Here is a 22966-nt window from a genome sequence, read left to right on the forward strand (position 1 = left end):
CCAGCCCACATTCTCTTTTTTAATGTAAGTTTTAAAAGAAGGAGAGAGGGATTCCTAAAGATTATATGTTTTGGTAAGAAACAACAAAACCTCTGTCTTGTGACCTTGGATAATTAAATACTATTTTAGGATCTGGATCTCCTGACCAAAAAGTTGGTATTGTATCTGATCTGCTGACTTTACAGTTAATAACGAGACTGAATCTAATAAACATGAAGTCTTTGAACATCTTCCAAACAGAAGGAAATATTACTATGGCTCTAGCTCTCTTAAATCCTGCAGTGGACTAGTTAGGGATGTATTTTACTCATGCTTTCTAGTCATCTCTAGGGATCCTCATTTGAAATATCCATGTGTGACTCTCAGCATGGAGGCATAAAGATGGATACTGTGTGCCTTATTTCTTTCTTTAGGGAATGTACAAAACCACATCACTCCCGTGGGCTGTGATCAGTGCAATAACCATGCCCCCACCCCACTGCAGGCCCCTCTGGCTTAAGAACCTATCCCACCCATAGATGGGTATTCAAGTTGTTAAAATGAGAAAATACAAATTGTCCCAGCCTTAGCAACTGCCCAAATAGGAAGCCAAAATGGAAGCTATTCCCAAGAAGCAAGTAACTAGAGCAGCCTCTCTGTGTTTCTGCTGTAAATAGCCACCCTGTAAACAGGCTCCTTCTGCCAGGCAGCTAGAAATTCCCTCTCTACTTCCTTGTCAGTGGGGTCCGTCAGAGATGAGTTCAGTGAATTATCAGAATGACCAAGATTTTCTACTTTAACTGAGTTAATTGATTAGACCCAGAAACTTTGAAGCTGAAACAAATAATCTCACAACCAGAGTCTCAAATTGGTATGTGTTTGGTCTTTGTTTTCTCTCACCTCTACAAAACATACCATTGAAATCTTCAAGGGAAGGGGAAAAGGGAAAAAAGGTAAGGAAGTCCATGGTAATCTGACAGCATTCCCCACCTAGACCCAAGAGTGCTTGGCCTGCCATTGGCCTTGCTCGGAATGATCCTACAATGGAAATGAGCAAACGTAGCCCTTCAGGGAGGAGCACACAAGTGTAGGGAGGTTTCAGAGCCACTTCTGCCATCCTGCCTCTATGAGGATGGGAGGCTGGTTTTATACTCTTTTAGAAAACTGAAAGAGTAAGTCCCTGGAATCACAGTCTTTCTTAGGCTTCTACCTGCCTAGCAGGAGTCAGTCTTATCTATCCTTTTCTTAAAGTAAGGGATATTTACAGATACACCTCCGCCTCAGTCCTTTCAAAGAGAAAAGCAAAGAAAAGGGCACAGGGCTGGCACTCCCATTTCCTTGTTGAATTTACGAAGATCTTTGGTTTTGTGTCTTGAATATTTTGTGTACATGACAAAGTAGTAATGAAAGGAATTATATAATTTTCAGTAATGGAGACAATTATATTGGGATTTAAGGGTCAAGTGGGGTGGGCCAAAGTGGGGAAACCACATAAATAAAACCAAATGGGTCACTGAAGCAGCAGGGCCTGGCTTATGGCTACCAGAAACTAGCTTATGAGCCCAAGGGACAACACATTACAGGGAATTACAGGCCAATGGCAAAGATCTGCAGAAATGCTGAACAGAGATATTGATGTTCATCCTCCATCATAATGTGGGGACGGATCAGCTCTGAGTGTAAGCCTGGGTGAAGAACAGAGAAAGGGATGGGAGAACCTGATGGCCTAGACCAGCAGACAGGTAGCTTCAAGTCTCAGTGTCCCCCACTAATGCGATCTGACTTGGGGAATGTTATTTACATTCCTCTGCTTCCATGTCCTCATATGAAAAATAGGGATAATTACAGGACACAGTGTGGAAAAAAAGAAATAGAAGTTATCCCATAGGCTTTATTTCCTGAGAATTAAATGAGTTAACATATAAAGCCTAAGCCCGGTTCCTAACGTATAGTTAATGTTCAATAAGTATTAACTAGTATTAGTGTTGCTATTTGAGGATCTTATAGAGACGTTGAATGGGCAAAAATGAAGCAATGTATGTAACATATTTGGCACAGTGCTTAACACATGGTAATTACTCCAGGAAGAGAAGTTATAGAGAACCAAGCAAAAGTCTGTCTTATGCACACATAGGCAACAAAGAGCTAACTAGAGGGCTGAAAACAAGCATGTTGGAATCAGGATACATCCCGAAGGACACAGCCTTGGCTGGAAGGACTCAGGTTGGAAGGTCAGGAGCGTGGGTAAGTAGACCAGGCAGTGGCAGAGTTAGGAATTCAGGCAGGCAGACAGCAAATAGGGCAGCAAGTACTTTTGGAAAAAAAATAATAACATCTACCCCAGCCAGGAAGTCACCAATTACAAACTTCCTGGGATAAGAGACCAATTCCTAAGACTGGCCTGGCTATGACCTAAAAGTAAAAATAAATTCACTGACCCCATGTCCTATTGGCTAAGGATACAGATGGAACTCTTATGTGCACTGCGAAATGAAAGATAGATTATTTGTTCATGTTCAAGTTCAGATTCCTGTCCGGGGATAAAGAAATGACTTCTGGCCAGGCATGGTGGCTCATGCTTGTAATCCCAACACTTCAGGAGGCCAAGGTGGGAGAATCACTTGAGCTCAGGAGTGCAAGACCAGCCTGGGCAACTTAGTGAGACCCTGTCTCTACAAAAAAAATTAAGAAAATAAGTAACTTCCATGTTTGCTACAGATTAATAGATTAGTGACTTTTTTATTCAAGATAATGAGGCACCCATGCTGGAGGCTACCCAGAAGCTGTCCTCCCAAAACTGGGAACTTGATATCAACACCAGTGTTGTGGAGAATGCAAGTTGCAGCAGGGGCAGTCTTGTTAAAAAGGAAGGAAATTGCAAACATCGTTCTCAGCCTTGTGATAGTCTTGATGTTGACTAATGTCAACATGATGTTGACTAATGATGTTGATGTTATTTAAGCCTGGAACTTCTGTTACCTTAAGAAAACCCGCACAACGAGGGCTGCTTGTAATCATGACTTAATTACCTGACTTTCAGGTTTTAAATGCCCACGTTTTTTGTTCAGAGTGAATTTTAAATGCATTTCTATCAGCATCTACTTTAAAACGGACAAAACATGCTAGCAGATTAGTCAGAGTCTACTTTCATTTATGTTTTATGTAGGTCAAATGAACATATATGCCAGAGAAACGCACATCATGAAATACACTGAGGTCTGTTTGGGAAAGCAAAGTCAAGACCATTCAAAAGCTATGAAGTAAACCACACCCTAATTTTGACCACAGAGTTCATTTTACTTTTCAAGGTATCCTCACTGACATTATGTAGCACTCCTTAAAGTGAGGCCCTGACTCTGTTCCTTAGAGAAGAAATCTTGGCTCTCTGGATATTTGACTTGGATCTAATTATTATTGTGGTTTTTTTAGAGATCATTCCAAAAACATACAACCCAAGGCTCAGATAGAACTCTTTAGTTAAAGTAGGGGAGGAGCGGTGGAGGTAAACTTGCGGTTACTTGCCGTGGCCAAAGGCCATGGTGTCATCAAAAACATGCACCTGTAACCCATTCATACAATAAGATCACCTGGGCCATTGTTAACGTCTTGATTACCATTATGTGCTCCTGCCTGTATGTCACTGGAGTATTTAAAAGTAAGATGGACAGGGCTGAAAGAATGTTCATCTAATTTTACATATTACAGAGAATGGATTTAAACTCTTACTTGGAAGTTGCAATGAGAATGGGGAAATTGAGCATTGGAGATAGCTTTTTGGAGTAAGATGCCAGTGAAGGTCTTTTTACACTGCACTCTGTGACATTATGAGACCTCAGTCCTCAGGTTTCAGGGGAAAGCATAATGCTTTAAGTCACAGTGATGCTTAGAATTCAAATGGGTATGGCCTTAAGTGTCTTCTTTAAGACTCCCTTGTGTTTGCCTCACACACAAAAAAAGTTGTAAACTGTTCTGCATGAATGTATGTATCCCACACACACATATCCCTTATGTCTATGATAATCAAAGTTAAGATAAAGAACCCATAAAGGGTAAGAATGAGCTAAAGTAACTACAGGGCATGGCCAAATCAAATTTTATGATTCATTAAAATCACCCACCAAGGCTAAGATATTGGGGTGGTCACAGGTGTATCAGGGCATCAGTAGTGAAATGCATGGAGCCCAGCTTTGCCCTGTAGGCACATTTCTGTCAAATGCAGGACGAAAACAGCTCTAACTGACGCCTCTTCATGCATTTGATGGGATGTCCATTCATTTGATGGCATGCCCATTCATTTGATGGGATTTTTAGAATGGGGGGTATAACATGGAGATCAAGTGTTTTCTGTACTGGGACTCACCCTTAGCAAAAGGTTTGGGCAGAACAAACCTGCCTGAGTATGCACTGTGCGTGCATGATATGCCATCTAGTGGTTAAGTGAGCCTAACATGAATGAAAAGAAAAATGATCTCAGGTCCCTTCTGCCTCTGTACTCATTAGGCCAACAGTAGAGGTTCGCTGCTATTATTTGGAAAAGAAAAGAATTTATTTTCTTAGAAGCCATATGTTGAATACAAATTCATCTGTGACCACCCCAAAAGCTTAGCCTTGGTAGGTGATTTTAATGAATCATAAAATTTGAATTGGCCATGCCCTGTAGTTACTTTAGCTCATGCTTAACTTTTATGGGTTCTTTATCTTAACTTTGATTATCATAGAACTATTATACAGTTCTTTATTATGTGTGTAGGGGATGAACATATTTATGCACAACAGTTTACAACCGTTTTTGTGAAGCAAACACAAAGTGTCTTAAATAAGATACTTAAGGCCATACCCCTTTGCATCTAAGCATCTAAGGAGAACACTGATATTAGAGTAATTCTTAAAGCCGAAAGCTGTACATTGTGTGTTTTTTTTGTATATATGTGTTTTGTTTGGCCCACAGGGTACTGTCTTCCATTTTATTTTATTGGCGTATAATTCCTATATGCACTATAGTGCAAAAAATCTTCAGTATATGGCTCGATAAATTTGTATGTATGTATAACCCATGTGATCATCACCCAGATCAAGATATAGAAGGGTCCAGCCTCCCTTAGATCCCCCCACCCCCGGTCAGTCCTCCCTCAAAGACAACCGCTGTATTAGTCAGGGTTCCCTAGAGGGATAGAACTAATAGGAGAGACATATAGGAGTTTATTAAGTATTAACTTACACTATCACAGGGTCCCACAGTAGGCTGGCTGCGAGCTTGAGGAGCAAGGAGAGCCAGTCTGAGTCTCAAAACTGAAGAACTCGGAGTCCGATGTTTGAGGGCAGGAAGCATCCAGCACAGGAGAAAGATGTAGGCTGGGAGGCTGGACCCGACTCACCTTTCTCGTGTTTCTGCCTGCTTTATATTTGCTGGCAGCTGGTTAGATTGTGCCCACCAGATTAAGGGTGGATCGGCCTTCCTCAGCCCACTGACTCAAATGTTAGTCTCCTTTGGCAACACCCTCACAGACCCAGGATCAATACTTTGCATCCTTCAATCCAATCAAGTTGACAGTCAGTATTAACTGTCACAACCACTATCCTGAACTCTGTCACCATAGGTTCGTGATGGCATCATTAAAGTACATACTCCTAAAGTACCTCTCAGAAATAAGATTCTGTAGTCACCATTTTAATAGTTTGTCCAAAAAAAAACCAGTTTCCTCAATTGTAACATTCTTGGGCCAAACAAAGGCTCTTTCCTAGGTTTACTGTTTATTAGAGTCCGGGTGTCATATGTTCTCTCTCCCCCAGTATAAATTCCTAATATATTGTTTTTCTTACCATGCTTCTCACTGAGAGATATATCCGTTTGGTGCACTGATTGTATTTTCTCAAGTGTCTCTACGGGAAGCCAAGTTGATTTTCAACGAAATCCCATTACTTTTGAGCAGCATCTCATAAGTAATCAGAGGTGCCACTGATTGTCATGGCAAAGCCTATAAATCCTGATGCAGTGTTTCAGAAATTAATGTGAATGCCATGTTGCCAACGGCTGCTCTGACATCCTGTTCAAATTAAGCCAAGCAGTAGCATCAGTCCTAGCGTCACAATGGCGAGAAAGCTTCTCGGTCTATAATCCAGCAAAGGTTAACTTATAATGAATAGCATAATGCAGTCATTGTTGCTATTTACACAGAACTTCTTTCTGTTCAAAGGGAACTAAAGTTTCTCTGAATATCAACATGTGTAGTATGTCAAGAAGCAGAGCTAGTTTTGAAATAAAATTATTTTTATTATTTCAGAGCTTTCTTCTTCATATTTATTGAATTGTTGGATTAGCAAACACATGTCTAGCAAGCATGTTACGTGTCTAGCAACGAACGTGTCTAGCAAGCATGTTACTTCCAGGTGTTTTGCAGGATGCTGGAGATAGAAGAGTGTAAGGTGTGCGAGTCCTCCCACACTGCCACGGAGTTGAGCCTTGTTGTCCCCCTGGCCTGCAAACTGATGTTTAAAGAGATAACTGCTTCTTCAGATAATAAACAAGGCAGGAATGTAGGCATTATCCTAATTTAGTCATTTTTACAAAGTAATTGTATTTATTAATAAGTATTTATTATTTATTATTAATAATTTCTCAAAACCCAAACACCACATGTTCTCACTCATAAGTGGGAGTTGAACAATGAGAACGCAAGGACACAGGGAGGGGAACATCACACACTGGGGCCTGTCGGGGACTGGGGGGTGAAGGAAGGAGAGCACTAGGACAAATACCTAGTGCATGTGGGACTTAAAACCTAGATGACAGGTGGATGAGTGCAGCAAACCACCATGGCACATGTATACCTATGTAACAAACCTGCACGTTCTGCACATGTATCCCAGAACTTAAATTGTAAAAATTAAATTTTTAAAATGTAAAAAAAAAAAATTTCTGGAATAAGAATGAAAACTAAGTTTTTAATTTTTATTGTTCCCTGTTATGGGACATTTTGGTTGTTTGCTGTTTTTAAAATATTTATAGATATTTTATGTCTATGTATTTGAAATTCAGTCTCTGACTCCCTGCCATACTCAATGGCCAGAGCTTCCGGAATAGTGTTAAATAATAATGGTTACACTTTTTGTCCATGGTTTTCCTGATTTTAAAGGAAATAATTCTGGTGTTTATTAATATGCTGATTTGAAAGGGTTACAAAAATCATAGTAAGTCCTTTGTATTCTAATTGTTAAACATCAACAATGAGGAATTAAACATTACCAAGTGTCTTTGATGCTGTTGAAATCATTACATTTATACCAATTTGGCCTATGTTTGTAATATGTTAACAGATTTCCTAATATTATCCCCCTTCCCCAGAGTGAATACAACTATTTCATGAGGTATTATTCTTTTAATGACTTGTAAAATTCAAATCATTAAATTTCTATCGTTTTTAGAATTTTAACATGTTTATTATGTATTACGCTTTAAAGACAACTAGTATGGCAGGGTTGGAGACAAACTGTTAGTCTCATTCTAGTCTGTAAATAGGAGTGGCAGAAATTGGGGGATGGGGAAGAATCTATTTGTCTATTTTATTTTTCATTCTCCTTTTTCCTTTATTTTTTTGAGACAAGGTCTCATTCTGTTACCGAGGCTGGGGTGCGGTGGCACAATCATAGCTTCACTGTAACCTGCAACTCCTGCTCAAGTGATCCTCCTGCCTCAGCCTTTCGAGTAGCTGGAACTGCAGGCGTCTGCCACCATACATGGTTAATTGTTATTTTATTTATATAGAGATAGGGTCTCGCTCTGTTGCCCGGGCTGGTTTCAAACTCCTGGACTCAAACAATCCTCCTACCTCAGCACCCCAAAGTGCTGGGATTCCAGGAGTGAGACACAGTGCCTAGCCTCTCCTTTTTTCTTTTTTCTTTACCTCTTATTCCAACTGCAATAATTGTTTTTCTCTCTCTCTTTTTTTTTTTTTTTTGAGATGGAGTCTTGCTATATCACCCAGGCTGGACTGCAGTGGTATGATCTCAGCTCACCGCAACCTCCGCCTGCTGGGTTCAAGCAATTCTGCTGTAGCCTCCTGAGTAGCTGGGACGACAGGCACACAGCACCACACTCAGCTAAATTTTTTTTTTTTTTTTTGTATTTTTAGTAGAGACAGGGTTTCACCATCTTGGCCAGGCTGGTCTTGAACTCCTGACCTCAGGTGATCCGCCCACCTCGGCCTCCCAAAGTGCAGGGATTACAGGAGTGAGCCACTGTGCCCGGCCTGTTTTTTTCTTTTCTAATTCACAAAGTTCTTTTCTAACCTCTCTCAAAGCTTTCATCACAGTTTCTTTTGTTTAAATTATCTATTTGTCTTATGTTCTTATATGAGTCATCTGTGTCTTAAATTCGAGAGTTTTCTCTCCCTTCCCTTTAACCACTAAGTGTTGTCCACCCAGCCTCTCCTCTAGAATCAGATTGTCCCAGCAAAGTGCTGCAGTGGTAGGCAGTAGAAATGCACTTAGGTGAGTTTTCTTGTGGGTCTCCAAACCATCCCTGGGGTAAGCTGAGGAGGAGAGCCGAGAATAAGAATGATTCCAAAATTATGCAGGTGCTGTGCTTCTCTGTGGCAGCAATATGGGTCCAGATGACATGAGTCCATTTCCAAGTGCTTAGGAGCAGACACAGGCAGGGACCAGAGCAAAGCACTAAAACCAGCCTTTGAGGTATCTGCTCCAGGTGGCTGTTGCATTCTAGTTCTGATGGTAGATTACAGAGAGAACCAGTTACCTCAAATAATTTTTCCTAATTCAAATACATACTCTTACATACTCTTAAAACTAAATACATTCATTGTTCTCTAATCATTTTTGTCAAAATCCTTCCGATACTCATTTCAAGACATCACTTCAAAATGATGTCTTTTAATTGTCAGTGCTTTCCCAGGGGAAGCCTTACACAATTAAGGACCCTCTAATGACTCTCCTACTAGATATGAGCCTACGTCTCACTCATATTCTCACTTCCACTGTGTTTTTCCCTGTGCTAGGCGTATGGCTTGTACTTAAGTAATGTTTAGGAGTTAATCTCTTTTTTTACAGTGTATTGGCATTGAATGGCATTCTTCTCACTTATTTAAAGCCCAAAAGCAACTTCAAAGATCATACAGGCCTTTTAACAAGTAGATACCGCATCCCAACCAAAAAAATGAATGAAAATTAATGAAAGAAATGATGGCAAAAGTGAAGGGGGAAACATATGATCCAACAATTACACTTCTGGATATATGCCTGAAAGATACATACTCAGAGTGATATTTGTAGACCCGTGTTCTTAGTAGCATTATTTGCAATGGCCAAAAGGTAGAAGCAACCCAAGTTCCATTTCAGTGGATGAGTGGATAAAACATGATATATATGTATAATTCAGCCTTAAAAAGGAAGGAAGTTCTGACACATGCCACAACATGGATGAACCTTGAAGATGAAACAAGCCTGTCACAAAAGGACAAATACTATGATTCTACTTTGATGCTGTAGCTAAGGTAGTCAAATTCACAGAGACAGGAAAGAGAATGGTGGTTGATGCGGGCTGGTAGAATGGGTAGAGAATCTTGGTTTTGAAAGATGAAAAGTGTGCTGACCATGAATGGCGGTGATGGTTGCACAACAATGTGAATTTACCTAATGCCAATGAACCCCGTACACTTAAAAAAGTCAAGATGGTCAATTTTACATTATATTTATTTTATCATTTTCGAAGAAGCGAATAGGGAAAAAATATTCAACCTAAAACCAAATGAAAGTCATACCACCAGGGCAATTCTTCAGGAAATGACATTTCTAAGTACCTGGCAAACTTTCATACCATCCTGCCAGAGAGGGGGTAGTTGGGAGACACTGTTGACCTTCTGCTTTAGAGGAGTGACGAGAGTTCCTTGGAAAGCAAAGGAAAATGCCACATTCACTAATCACTTGCTTCTTTTGCTTAGGGTGTTAAATACCACATTATTTGAAAGCTGGGAGATCGTTGGACCTTACCCTTCCTGGTGGGTTTTTAACCTACTGCTGTTGCTAATACAAGGGTTGAACTGCTTCTGGTCTTACTTGATTGTGAAAATAGCTTGCAAAGCTGTTTCAAGAGGCAAGGTAAGCTGTAACTCACTTTTTCCAATATGTCTTAGAAAATTTTGTTTCTGTAATTTCTCTGGATCAACTATTTACTATTTCATATTTCATCAAAATTGGTATTATTTCTTCAGAATTGAACAAAACTACCTAGAAACATGAACGAAAATGTCATTTCCTTCTCTAGTTCATTTTTTAAGTCTTCAGTGTTCCTTTGCTGGCGATGGCACCCAATGATATGCATTTGTAATTTTAGACTTAATAATATATTATTTGTTGTGTTTGCTCTCGCTCCTCCTGTCAACCATGGACCTCTTCTGATTATATTTATACTGAACAGAAATTTAATCACTTACTTCCTTTTATGAGAAGGATCACTTAGTGCAGTATGCCCGTTTAAACAAACCTTTCTTTCAAACTGAAAAACAAATCTGTTCATGACTTCCAACAAGATTTAGTTAAATCTTTTTGGTTAAAAGTGGACTTGAGGTTGATTCGAATAAAGCTTCCTAAGCCTCAGCTCCCACCATGTGTGTAGAGCAGAGACTTTTCCAGATCGTTCTCTGTGACATGTTCTTACTTGTTTGTTCTCTTCCTTCTGCTACCCTGGAAGGCTGGGAAGTGGAACCCTTTACATGTAAGTTTCTCCTCCTCTCTCTCTGTCCTTGTCCTGAGTGCCTCTTGCCTGTTGGAGGGGCACTCAGATGCTTTTGTTTCCGTGCATATTGTTCTGTCTAACCTATTGACACTGGCTAGAGGCTTCATGTGAGCTGCAGTTCCATGAGCTGCAAGGGACACTAGAGACAGCTCTATTAGGGCCCTTTGGTGTGAGCTTGTGTTCTGCTAAATGTTGCATGATCCAACAGAGAAGAAGAATTTCTTTCACTGGTGTTTAATATGTTGGCTAAAAGACAGAAATAGACCAAAGTAAAGTAGGAGAAACAGAACTAGTTGGAGGGGGAGAGGATCAACACATTGTAGAATGGAGGCCTGAGCATCAGCTGTGTGCCTGACCTGCCCAGGGCCATATGGTAGCACGTGACCATTCTGATTCATCAAGGTCAACAGAGCTGGCCTCTTCTGCAGGGGAAGTCGGGGCATCTAGTCATGTAGTATGAAACCACTTCTCAGCACCATCTCTAGTAGAAATCCTAATTATTTTGATCAATTAATTGTTCAGAAGCTAAAGTTCATTTTTCTCTGTGACCTCTCACTCTTTAAAATGATCATGTATTTCTGGCCGGGCGCGGTGGCTCAAGCCTGTGATCCCAGCACTTTGGGAGGCCGAGACGGGCGGATCACAAGGTCAGGAGATCGAGACCATCCTGGCTAACATGGCGAAACCCCGTCTCTACTAAAAACACAAAAAATTAGCCGGGCGAGGTGGCGGCGCCTGTAGTCCCAGCTACTCGGGAGGCTGAGGCAGGAGAATGGCGGGAACCCGGGAGGCGGAGCTTGCAGTGAGCTGAGATCTGGCCACTGCACTCCAGCCTGGGCGACAGAGCGAGACTCCGTCTCAAAAAAAAAAAAAAAAAAGATCATGTATTTCTATTTTAAAGTCTCTCTGTCCTCATTTGGATACAAATTTAGTCAACATGCACAAAACTGTCAATATGATAACAATAACTAAATATGCAAGAATGCTGCTTAGATTACTTGTGTCCTAAATTGAATTGCTATTTCTACCAGACACGTTGCCTGCTCTTCAACTTATTCCTTCTACTTTATGAAGAGATGATGATTAATTTTATTCTAGATCTCAGGCTTCACAATATCTTAGCTGCCCTTGCGGCTCTCACCTGGGACAGTAAGATTCATCTTGGCCATGAGTTATTTTCCTCTGGGCTATTTTGAGATATTCTAAATTGTCCTTTCTTTGAAGGTAACGTAAGTATAGATTTTTCTAAGTGCAATTTAAAAAATCTGACTGAGCATGCAAATGTAAATTAATCACTTTGTAAAACTGGAGATTTCTACTTAAGACTGATGGACTTATCAACATAGTGGAGCTTTACTATAATGCTGGCTTTGTGACTCACAATGTTTAAGTTCAATTACCTTTAGCCATTTTGGAGTCTGAGTATCTAAATCTGTTTGGAGATGGCCTGTGTGAGTTCAGTCCCATCTCAAAGGGTATTGGAGTGAGGTTCACTTTTACGATACTTACTTCATCACCACTGGTTGGCATAAAGCAGTAGTTCTGAGCTTTCGCGTTCTCCTGACCCCACCCACCTGAGAGAGAGGACGTTCTCCCACAGGAACTGTTAGTTTCTCAAGTTGGGCAGAGTGGAGGGAGTCCAGGATTCTCATGTTAGAGTGTAATGGTAGCACAGACGGGGTGTGATGTGGGAAAGCCCCCAGTTAATTCTGCCGTACCTCCCAGGGGACTTTGCCAACCTCCCCAGCCCACCCCTAGAGAATCACAGGAGGACCAGATTGGGAACGTTCCTATGAAGGAAGGCTACCAGGTCTCTTTTGTCACACTACTGAAAAATATAAGTAAGCAGTGATGAGTTACTCAAAAATCTTAAGGCCTTCTGGGTAAGAATGCTTACCATAATTTAGACTTACAGAGTAGGAGGTTCAAACTATTTTTATCTTAAAAGCAGTATTTTCTTAATTTCCCACAAAAATTACTTCCTTGTTAGACAGTAGGATTTTTCTCGTCCTTTATGGTAATGTATAGATTTACATCTTCTCACCTTATTTTGACCTCCATGTGACTTAGGGAGATTGAATGGAGCATTGAAGAGACTTGGCAGGATGGGAGCCAGTTCTTTCTTTTTATGACAGTTTTGCTCTTACTGCCCAGGCTGGAGTGCAATGGCACGATCTCGGCTCACCGCAGCCTCCGCCCCCTGGGTTCAAGCGATTCTTCTGCCTCAGCCTCCGGAGTAGTTGGGATTACAGGCATGTGCCACCACACCTGGCTTTTTTTTTTTTTTTTTTTTTAGTAGAGACTGAGTTTCTCCATGTTGGTCAGGCTGTCCTTGAGCTCCTGACCTCAGGTAATCCACCCACCTCAGGCTCCCAGAGTGCTGGGATTACAGGCATGAGCCATCTCGCCTGGCAGGGAGCCAGTTCTTGATGATCTGGTCAGTGGATTTTCCTCAGGAAATATTTCAAGCTCTACCCCACTCAGCAGGTTCTTAAGATGTCTCCTGGCCAGGCACAGTGGCCCACACCTGTAATCCCAACACTTTGGGAAGTCGAGGTGGGTGGATCACCTGAGGTCAGGAGTTCCAGACCAGCCTGGCCAACATACTGAAACCCTGTCTCTACTAAAAATACAAAAATTAGCTGGCCATGGTGGTGCATGCCTGTAATCCTAGCTACTCGGGAGGCTAAGGCAGGAGAATCCTGAACCCAGGAGGCAGAGGTTGTGGTGAACTGGATCACACCACTGCACTCCAGCCTAGGCAACAGAGCAAGACTCTGACTCAAAAAAAAAAAAAAAAAGATGCCTCCTGCTGCCATTTGTTGTGTGACATACGAAACAAAATTCCTAATTAATTATAGCATACACAAAATAAAAATGTAATCATTAAACAATGCATTAAAAAGCCAAATAGGATTTTTTTTCAATGTTCTGAGCTAGTGACTATCTCCATTGGTATGGTTAATTGAGAGCTGACTTTAAATTATTCTCAAGGAGAATGTGATCATCAGTGAGTAAATTTATCCATTTGTACTAAATGCCTGTGATGCCGTTCCAGTGGCACAGTATGCTGCTTTTTGATTAAAAGCGGGATTCATGGTCTAGTACGTTCTGAATATGGAAAGATACCTTCAAGAGGTCAGGAAGTCTAGCCCTCCATGATACTTACCTTTGTCGCCTACATTTTATCTCTCCAATGAAGGGGAACTTATTGCTATGGCAATGTTCTCATCCTCTTCAATTTTTTAACATTGGGATCTGTTTCCCTTTGTGTATGACTGCATGTGCTTCTAGCATGCCATACCTTGATGATTTCTTAGGTGCTGGTTATACTCACCTGCTTCTACTCCACAGGTGTCCAAGGATGATCGAAGTGATATTGAGTCTAGCTCAGATGAGGAGGACTCGGAACCTCCAGGGAAGAATCCCCACACTGCGACAACCACCAATGGGACCAGTGGTACCAACGGGTATCTCCTGACCGGCTCCTGCTCCATGGATGATTAATTACTGAAAACTACAAGTCCCAAGCAAAGTGAACTGTTTGTTCCTGGAAGTATTTAATAAGTTGCAAATGCAGTTCCTTTCATAATATCTCAGCACCAGAAACAAAAATTAAGATTATCAAAGCATTTTGAATAGTGCACTGCCATGTGTCCTGTCTGTGAATGAAGAAGAATTACCATTCTCTCTATGTAGGCATGCTGTATGTAATTGACACAAGGGAACAGTATTTGCATTTGTACTGTCTTAGAATATTATTTATTTTTTGTATTTGTAAATCTGTGGACAAAAGAGGGTTTCCTCACTCCTTTTACTCACTGGGCTCATGACAGTGAAGGAGATGCTCCATCTGCTTCTCCCCCTTTCTCTTGCTGTAGTCCAATGTGCTATGAGCATCAGCTTACTTTATCACTTAGAGCAAGCAAAATCCAGTGCAAGATTCTCGTTCAGCTCTAAATAGGTTTGCTTTCTTTTTGTTACAGTGCCCATTTTGAAATTGCCTATACAGTCTCAGTGACCATTTAAACCGGACGAACCAGGTGTTTAATATTCACTCTTCATGGTCAATTCGCAGTTCAAATTAAAGAAGATGGTTGTTGGAGAACTTTTTGAATGGTTTTGTATTAAATTGCTTTGAAATAGATTTCATTTCTTGTGCACACAGCCAAGATTTCCTCAATGGGTGTGATAGCTAGTTGAGGGGTAACCTTGTAGGTTACAGAGTGTGTTTGTTTGTTTGTTTTTCTCTGTGATGAGGTCAGTGCTCTGATTCTGAAGGAGGATATTCACTGAAGCTCATAGTTATAAACAAGGAAATCACTGTTAAGAATGGGAATTTGTCTTGTGTTCTGGGAATAACATAAAGAGAGCAGCTGATTTCAGCCAGGTTTTGCCACTACCCTATAATTAGTGCAGTCTTCTGTCACATTATAAAAGAAAGAAGTATATTTGGGGACAAAAAAAATCTTTCAAGAGTTGATAAAAATTACATGTGCAGTGCAAAGCACTTTAATGCAACCAGCTTTCAAGAAAAAGCCCTGTCTAGTACTTGATGTTGATGTTTTTATTTTGCTGAGCAAAATAAAGCCAATGGGAGAGAGACTATTTTACCCTTTGCTTTTCTCCTTAAACGTAATCCAGATGACTTTCCTGTTATTAGACACTGAGCAGCATTACACTACAATGCTTCTTTGGTTTCCAGGATTTTTTTTCAAGTGGGGCTGTTTCTGGAAAAAATGAAAAATTCTATTGGACAATGGCAATATCAACAATGAGGAAAAGTACTGAAGAATAAGTTTCCATAAGTCTTCTACACAGCAGTGTTATTTATGTACAGATAAGAAAACTGTATGTTGGCCAAAGATTTTATCTCTTCTTCTAACTTCTAGTAAGAGGAACAAGGGATTATAAAACCCTTCATAAATCAAGAAGGCCATCACTTAAAACACGAACCCCAAACAAAAATGCCGTAATATAAATGTGTGAATCAGGGCCGTGAAGACAGTAGCAGAAATGGTAACGAGTGTGCAGAAATACCAGAGAGTGCATATCGTGCTCAGAACCATTTACATTTAATTCAGTTCTTTGAAAAAATTAGAGCTTTGTGCCCACAATTTGCAATCTGTGGGTTAATAGTTAAAAGAATGCTCCCAACCAAAAAATTCTTACTGTAATATTATATCTTTCCCTACTTATTTACAAAATAATGTTTCTGTTATGGTCCATAGTAATAATTGAAGAGGCTTAGAAGTACATCTGGTTGTTTATTGGGAAAACGATGCAAATAATTCTGCTTTTAGAGTCTTGTTACTTTATTTCACAAAACAGGCCTATGTCTAGGAGTGTAATTTGTGGATGGTTGAGTTTGTAAGAACAATCATAAAAGGACTTGTTAGTCATCAGAACATCTACTAAAAGGCAGGTATATGTATAAAAGGTAATAGCATAGCTGAAAATTTTGAGAAGGTAAAGGTTTCTTAATTAAAATATGAACATATTTAGCTTACTTTAGTGTCTGGGGCAAGTCCTCTCAATGGGTAAAATTAACTTTAGAGATCCATAATGTGTTCAGGTTTAGATCATATGACACCCGAGCACAGAAGAATAATTTCAAGGAGGTCAGCTTGTAAATTAAAGGTTTAGAAGAATTGCATAAAATGAAGTAAATTGGGCCTGTCATTAGCAAAGACAAATCTAAGTAATCATTTTTCCCCCCAGAAGTTACTTAGAAGGAGAACTGGCAACACTTGGGGCCTCTCTCAGTGATGGCATTCACTTCACACAGTCCTCTGTGTTATCCAGAGAGTTTTATTTCATTTGACATTTCAGGGCAGAGTTCTTTGGGGCTAATTAAAATAGGGTTTGCAGGCTTTTTATAATGTAGAATAATATATCTCTGTCTGTAGCTTTCCCGTGGTAGCCTGATAAGGCTGAGAGAGAAAAATATGTGCAGTATCTCATCCTCCCCCTGTGCTGGGCCATAGCTTTGAAGTGTATTTTGTAAATTCAACTATAGGTTAGTCAGAGTGCTGTTTCTCATTAATTAACTTAGCCTGTGTTGATATCGCCTCCTTCCTGGTCACATTCAGAGCTTCCCAGGGTAAAAAGGGGTATGTAGAAAGGATTCTAGAAAAAGGAATACTTTATTCTCTAATGTTAATAGCTTTTCTGGATCTCTTAGTAGGGAGGAAGTAGAAAATCAAATAGAATTTGGCCCAGGTCAATAAATTATATAAAAACGTGTGTTCTATTTATGTATATGTATGTTTCTCCAAAAAGTGATAAAACCAAAATATCACTGACTCATCCTTACCCATATTCTTTTCATAAAACCCACTCACCAGGTACAACAGAAACTTCCCTCCTTGTTTGTCAGTCTCCTGGTCATGTTCTCCACACACCTGAAGGTGGTAGAATCTTTTCAGCCTCTTATCTAGAGAGCTAAATATGGCTAAGTGCAGGTCATAGAGAACCTAAGACCATCGTATAAGCCAACTACAGTTCACCTTTCCAAATTTGGTCCTATGGATGTTGAGCATAGGGAAGCAACTCTCAGTATTTTGGATTATTCAAGTATATGTGATAAAAATGCAAATGATTGCCGCTTTACCCCAGGGTTTTATTAGCATCCTACTTCTGCTGGGCTGCCAGACGGATGGTGCCCTGAGGTCTTATTATATAATGCCACAGGCATCTGGTCAAGGTAAACAAGGCAGAAAGGGTAGGCAAGAAGCGAGATAAAATCAGATCACCTTTGATCAAAATGGTTGGTGAACCTCCACATGTCCAGTTCTGTTGCCAAACTTTCCATTCTGAGTATTTGGTGGAGTTTGAATTTGAGCAAACTGAATAAAAGGGCCTGAATCTTCCACTTTATATTCAAACCTCATTGTTATTTGGCCTAAGTAAAGTCAGATTTCATTTCTGTTTACCCGAGTTCGCTTTAAAGAGCTTTTCAAAGAGAGCTTTATAGACACCCACAATTGTCCCCAATCTCTTCATGATTTTGCATTAATAGTTGTTTTTGTCCCTTTCTTGGAAATGTTAATGCCAAAGTTGCCTGAACATTTGAGCGTTTTTCTTAATTTGAAGTATAAAAATTGTAAGATTCCAAAGGTATTAAAAGATTGTCTATCAGTATGTATGGTGATATCATTATCTCCAGAGAGGGAGGCTTCAAGAAATCCTTTGGAAATAAAAAGTTAAATGTTTACATTTCATGTGGCATTTGAGGTCTTCAGGTTCTGATTAGCTTACTTTTTTCCTTTGTCCTTGGCTGATTTCTGCTTTGTAGATAAATAATAATAGCCCTGAGGTGTTTCTAACATTTAAATAAGAAAAAAATCACATCGAAGTCAGCCTGCTGGAAAAGTGATCACATGGCAGTTCCAGTAACTTGTATGGAAAGAGAAAATGCAATGAGCCAGTTACTGCACTTGCCACTACCATGCTGTCCATGGAAGGAATAATCAACAGTTCAATTGTCACAAGCCGCCCTTGAAGAAAACGCAGCAAATATTTTTAAATGAAGATATTGAAGTCCCCAGAGCCAGTGAAGGTTTCTTTTGGTAAAATGAAATTGTGCCATTCTCAAATTACCCCGTAGTGATGAGCACTGACTGGTTCACTGGCCACATTTTAGTTCTTCATCGTAATAGGCCAGAAAAGGGCTCTGTGGTTTACCTCTGTGTGCACTGTCCCCTCCCCACCCCTAGGGGGCACTCAGTAGCTGCTGAGAAGGCCTGTCCACGAGGCTGTTGGAACCCCTCCAATAAATACTTAGAGGTAGTGTATCTGATGCTTGTTTTCATGGAGAAAATTGTATTGGAGATCATAAAGCATCATGAATATTTTTAATAGGATCAGCAGACACCCAAAGGAGAAGCTTAGTCTTTTCCAGGTATTTCCCACTTGAGTTCAACCCAAAGCCTTTGAAAGGAATGCATTGCCATATGGCCACATGCTAAGACCCCACAGGATCTAACACGGGGTCTAAGAAAGTCTCTGCAGCCAGATAGTACATGGTGTCTCCACAAAACTAGGCATTCTGGAGATTGCCCAGAAAGGGATGGGAGGGGACCGTTAACTTAAGATCTGTCTCGCTTATCTCATGCACTCACATTACTTTCAGCCTCCTGGAGTTCCTGATAAAAGGAAGCCAGGGTGTTGACATTTTTTAGCTATTGATTTCCCAATAGCTTGTGGATCAGTTGTACACCCACACTTCCTTCTCTGCCTAATTCAATTTTTCTGAAAAAAAGTAGTATGCCTATATATGTGTGTTTTTCTTAACACAGGTCCATGAAAGTTTGGCTTCGTAGTTTGATGTCTGTTGTATGGCCTAGAAACCAGGGGGTAACAACTATTGAGATGGTTTCTGTATTCAGTGAAAAATTCTATTTCATTGAGACAATTTTTTCTTTATCCACAGTAATTTTTTAAAACTGTCATCGTGAAACTACCCTTAAAAAAATAAGATTGCCTGCAAAAAAAGAAATGAGCTATGGAATAGGAACAGTTATGTGATGATTCTGGAACTTTAACTTAGAGCTTCATTACTTTAAGAATGGAAACAACCTCTGAGTTTGATTTTCCAAAGTTTCATAAAGCCCCTAAGCTCATGATTTTCATCAACTCTTTGCCCACATAGTCATTTACCTCCAGAGCCATTTGTTGTCATAGAAGGGGTGGTGGTGTTTGGATTTGATTTTTTTCAACTTGCAGTGAGAAATAGGATAGGTGACAAAACCTTACTTGTTTTCTTAAGACAATTCAGTGCTTGAGCATCTCTGTCAGAAATGGAATGAAATACTGTTAGCCAATTAGAATTATTTTATGTATTGTTATTGTGTTTTGCTGATTTTTATATGAAAATATAATTATTCATTCTTGATCTCTGGAAGCAATCATTATTATGAGGATCATTTTACTTTGGAAACACTTTCATAATAAAGATAAGTATTAAGAGTGCAGTGTAAGTGCCCTTTACTGTAAATGCTAACCAGCTCATGTGGGTAAAACATCACATCTCACTGGATGAGGTTAATAAGGGCTCACATCATCCCAGTAGGTTGTTACAAGCCTCGTCAAATCCCAGTATCACTGTGATCATTGAGAAACTAATGTTACATTAACTTGGATAGACTATAGTGTTTCTTTGAAAATTAAGATTAAAACCTCAATGTTAAATGTTATATAGCACTTTATTCTGGAAAAAAAATATGGTTTATAGAGTTCATCTGAAATATATCAGGTTATGCTTATTTTAAAGCAATTTTAAAAGAGGCACTTAGGATAAACAACCCAAAGCACAACAGAAAACTTCCCTTCTCTGTGTATGCACCCCTCATCGGAGTTTGGCCCACATCATCTTCTCTTGGTTTGTACCTCACTTTGTTAGAACTTCTCTCCATCTTTCTCTGTCTTTCCTGTGAAATACTGTCTCTCTCACTCTGCTCTTCTGCTCTAAGGTTAGGTCATCTAGGACTCAAAAGCCATAAAAATAGCACTAAAATTCAACCAGACACCCCACCACTATCAGAAGTATTACAAAAAATAAAGCAGATACCCTATTAAAATCTTATAAACATTATAACCACCCCAACAATAGAGTAACTCATGCTGATTTCAAGCATGAGTTATTTTAATAAGTTAAACTACCAACATTCCTCTGAGACACAAAAATACAGACTATGAAAAATAGTCTTATTTTTCGTATTTGGAATTCATGAATTCTTCAGTTCTATAAACATAGCATAATCTAATGCTATAAGCATCTTAGTCTGTTTTCTGCTGCTGTAAGAGAATACCACACACTGGGTAATTTATAAAGAATAGAAGTTTATTGGGCTCATGGTTCTGGAGGCTGGGAAGTTCAAGAGCATGGCACTGGAAACTGGTGAAGGTCATTGCATGGTGGAAGGTGCCACATGGGAAAGCAAGTGTGCTAGACAGAGGAAACTGGGCCAAACTCATCCTCTCATCACTCCTGAAATAAAAGCATTAATTCATGCATCAGGACAAGGTCCTACCTTAATACTTGAGTTTTGCAGAGGACATTCAAACTATAGCAGTATCGCCCCCAAGTAGCCAAAATGCAACTCATCTTTTCTCTAGGACCCATTGCTTACTACTGGGGCTGCCATATTCAACCTAAGCATCTGTTATTCCTGCCTAATTCTGTTTCCACCAGCCATGCACTTGCTTCAGTGAGAACAGTGGCAACAATGCTAACAACATTGAGAGATGATAGGACAACAAAGGAGGAGAGCTGTGTACCAAGATCGGCTGGGACGCTGGGTGGTCCCTCAGAGCCAAACAGCACGGTAACTGGATCCTGGGACCCACACCCTTGATTATTCCCAAAGTGCTAGAGCACGAAGAAACAAAAGTTATATTATTCCTAGACATTAACATTTAAAAATTTTTAATTAAAAAAAAATTTTAAGGACAGGGTTTCTCTCAGTTGCCCAGGCTGGAGTGCAGTGTTGCAATCATAGTTTACTACAGCCACAAACTCCTGGGCTCAAGCATTTCCCCACACCTCAGCCTCCCAAGTCGCTGGGACTACAGGCACACACCACCAAACCCAGTTAATTTTTTAAATTTTTCGTAGTGGTGAAGTCTTGCTATGTTGCCCAGGCTGATCTCAAACTCCTGACCTCAAGCAATCCTCTCACCTTGGCCTCGGTGTGCTGGGATTACAGGCATGAGCTATTGCACCTAGCCTGAAATTTAAAAATTATATATAGCCTGCCTTAGCCAAGGTCCAGGCGGGAAACAGAGTCACTGTGAGATGATTACGTTGAAGAAACGTTAACAAAAGGATGACTTTACAGAGGCATGGGCTGGATTACAACATCAAACAAGGGAAAGTGAGGCATCCAGAGGCTAGCAAGTATGGGAAGCCTTTACCATCCCTGGGTTGTAACCAGAGGCCAGTGAGAGGGGCTAGGGTGGAAGAGAGGCCACTCTTTGGGGGCTATAAACCTGGGTGGAAAGAAAATACCCCGATGTCTCTCTCTTTCTGCCTTGTTGTACCACCCGTTAGCTGGACTCAGCAAAAAGTACTACCCATTGGCTGGACTCATCAGAAAGCTGACAGTGCGGAGCCCTGGGGAAATAGACTACAAGGTTCAGCCTCCCAGCAGACAATAGATGCGGGAGAGCAAACAAAATAAGCAGCATAAAGCCAGTATTCCTAGAGCCTCCCATAGAGTCTGGCATGTAATAGGGCACAAGAAATATTTGCTGAAGAAACAAATGAACCCAGTTACGAGAGAACTAGTAAGAGTTGTTAGCAATTAACGTTCCATCTGTTAGGAAACAAGCAGGAGACAACACTTTGTCTCTAACTCTTTCTGAACTCAGGGTTTCCCCGTGTGGGTTCTCTCTTCCAAAGTGTGTGAACCATTTGCATTTCCACCAGCAATCAACAGAGTTCCCCTACATGCTTGCCAACATTTGGTGTTGTCAGTGTTCTGGAATTTGGCCACTGTGTGACATTTGTAGTGGTAGCCCATTGATGTTTTAATTTGCATTTCCCTGATGATATATGATGTGCAGCTCCTTGTTTGTTTTTTTTCTTCCCTTTATTGTAAGTTCCATAGAAGCAGGAAGCATACCTGTCAATTTTGCAGTGAACCTAAAACTGCTCTAAAATAATAAAGTCTATTTTTTAAAAAGAAACAAGGAATATTGGTTTGCTAGGGCTGCCATTACAAAATACCACAGACTGGGTGGCTCAGAACCATGAGAAAATAAATTTAGTAACAGAGTGTATTTTCTCACAGTTCTAGAGGCTAGAAGTCCAAGATCAAGGTGCCGTCAGGACTGATTTCTCCTGAGGTCTCTCTTCCTGGTTTATGAATGGCTCCTTCTCACCGTATCTTCACGTGATCTTTCCTCTGCGTATGTCTGTATTCTAATTTCCTCTTCTTCTAAGGAATCCAGTCATACTGCATTGGGGCCTACCCATATGACCTCATTTTACCTTAATCACCTCTTTAAAAAGCCCTGCATCCAAATATTGTCACCTCCTGAGGCAATAGAGGTTAAGGTTTCAACAAGAATTTGGAGGCAGACACAATTCAGCCCTTAAAACAAAGCAATTTCACATAGTGACAAAGTGATATGGCACAGCTGAGCTCCCCGCTAAACCCCACCCTTAAGCCTGGAACCTCAGCCCTAAGTGAAAACAGCTAGCCCCATTTTTCACCCCAATTTCCCCCCCCCCCC

The 22966-nt window shown here is 40.3% G+C and overlaps 1 protein-coding gene across 2 annotated transcripts in view; it reads left to right on the forward strand.

Moving 5' to 3' along the window:
- CERS6 (ceramide synthase 6) overlaps positions 1-19701 on the forward strand; it is a 317382-nt gene extending 297681 nt beyond the window's left edge. The window contains exons 9-11 of one of the 2 annotated variants that reach the window (XM_025404126.1): positions 9933-10089; positions 10682-10705; positions 14081-19701. In XM_025404126.1, the coding sequence (XP_025259911.1) occupies positions 9933-10089; positions 10682-10705; positions 14081-14233 (334 nt within the window). In that variant the 3' untranslated portion in view covers positions 14234-19701. The remainder of the gene's footprint in view (positions 1-9932; positions 10090-10681; positions 10706-14080) is intronic. The other variant, XM_025404127.1, reaches the window with a different exon arrangement.
- The last annotated feature ends 3265 nt before the right edge of the window (positions 19702-22966 follow it).

The sequence above is a fragment of the Theropithecus gelada genome, chromosome 12 (genome assembly GCF_003255815.1).
Source record: "Theropithecus gelada isolate Dixy chromosome 12, Tgel_1.0, whole genome shotgun sequence".
Lineage (NCBI taxonomy): Eukaryota > Metazoa > Chordata > Mammalia > Primates > Cercopithecidae > Theropithecus > Theropithecus gelada.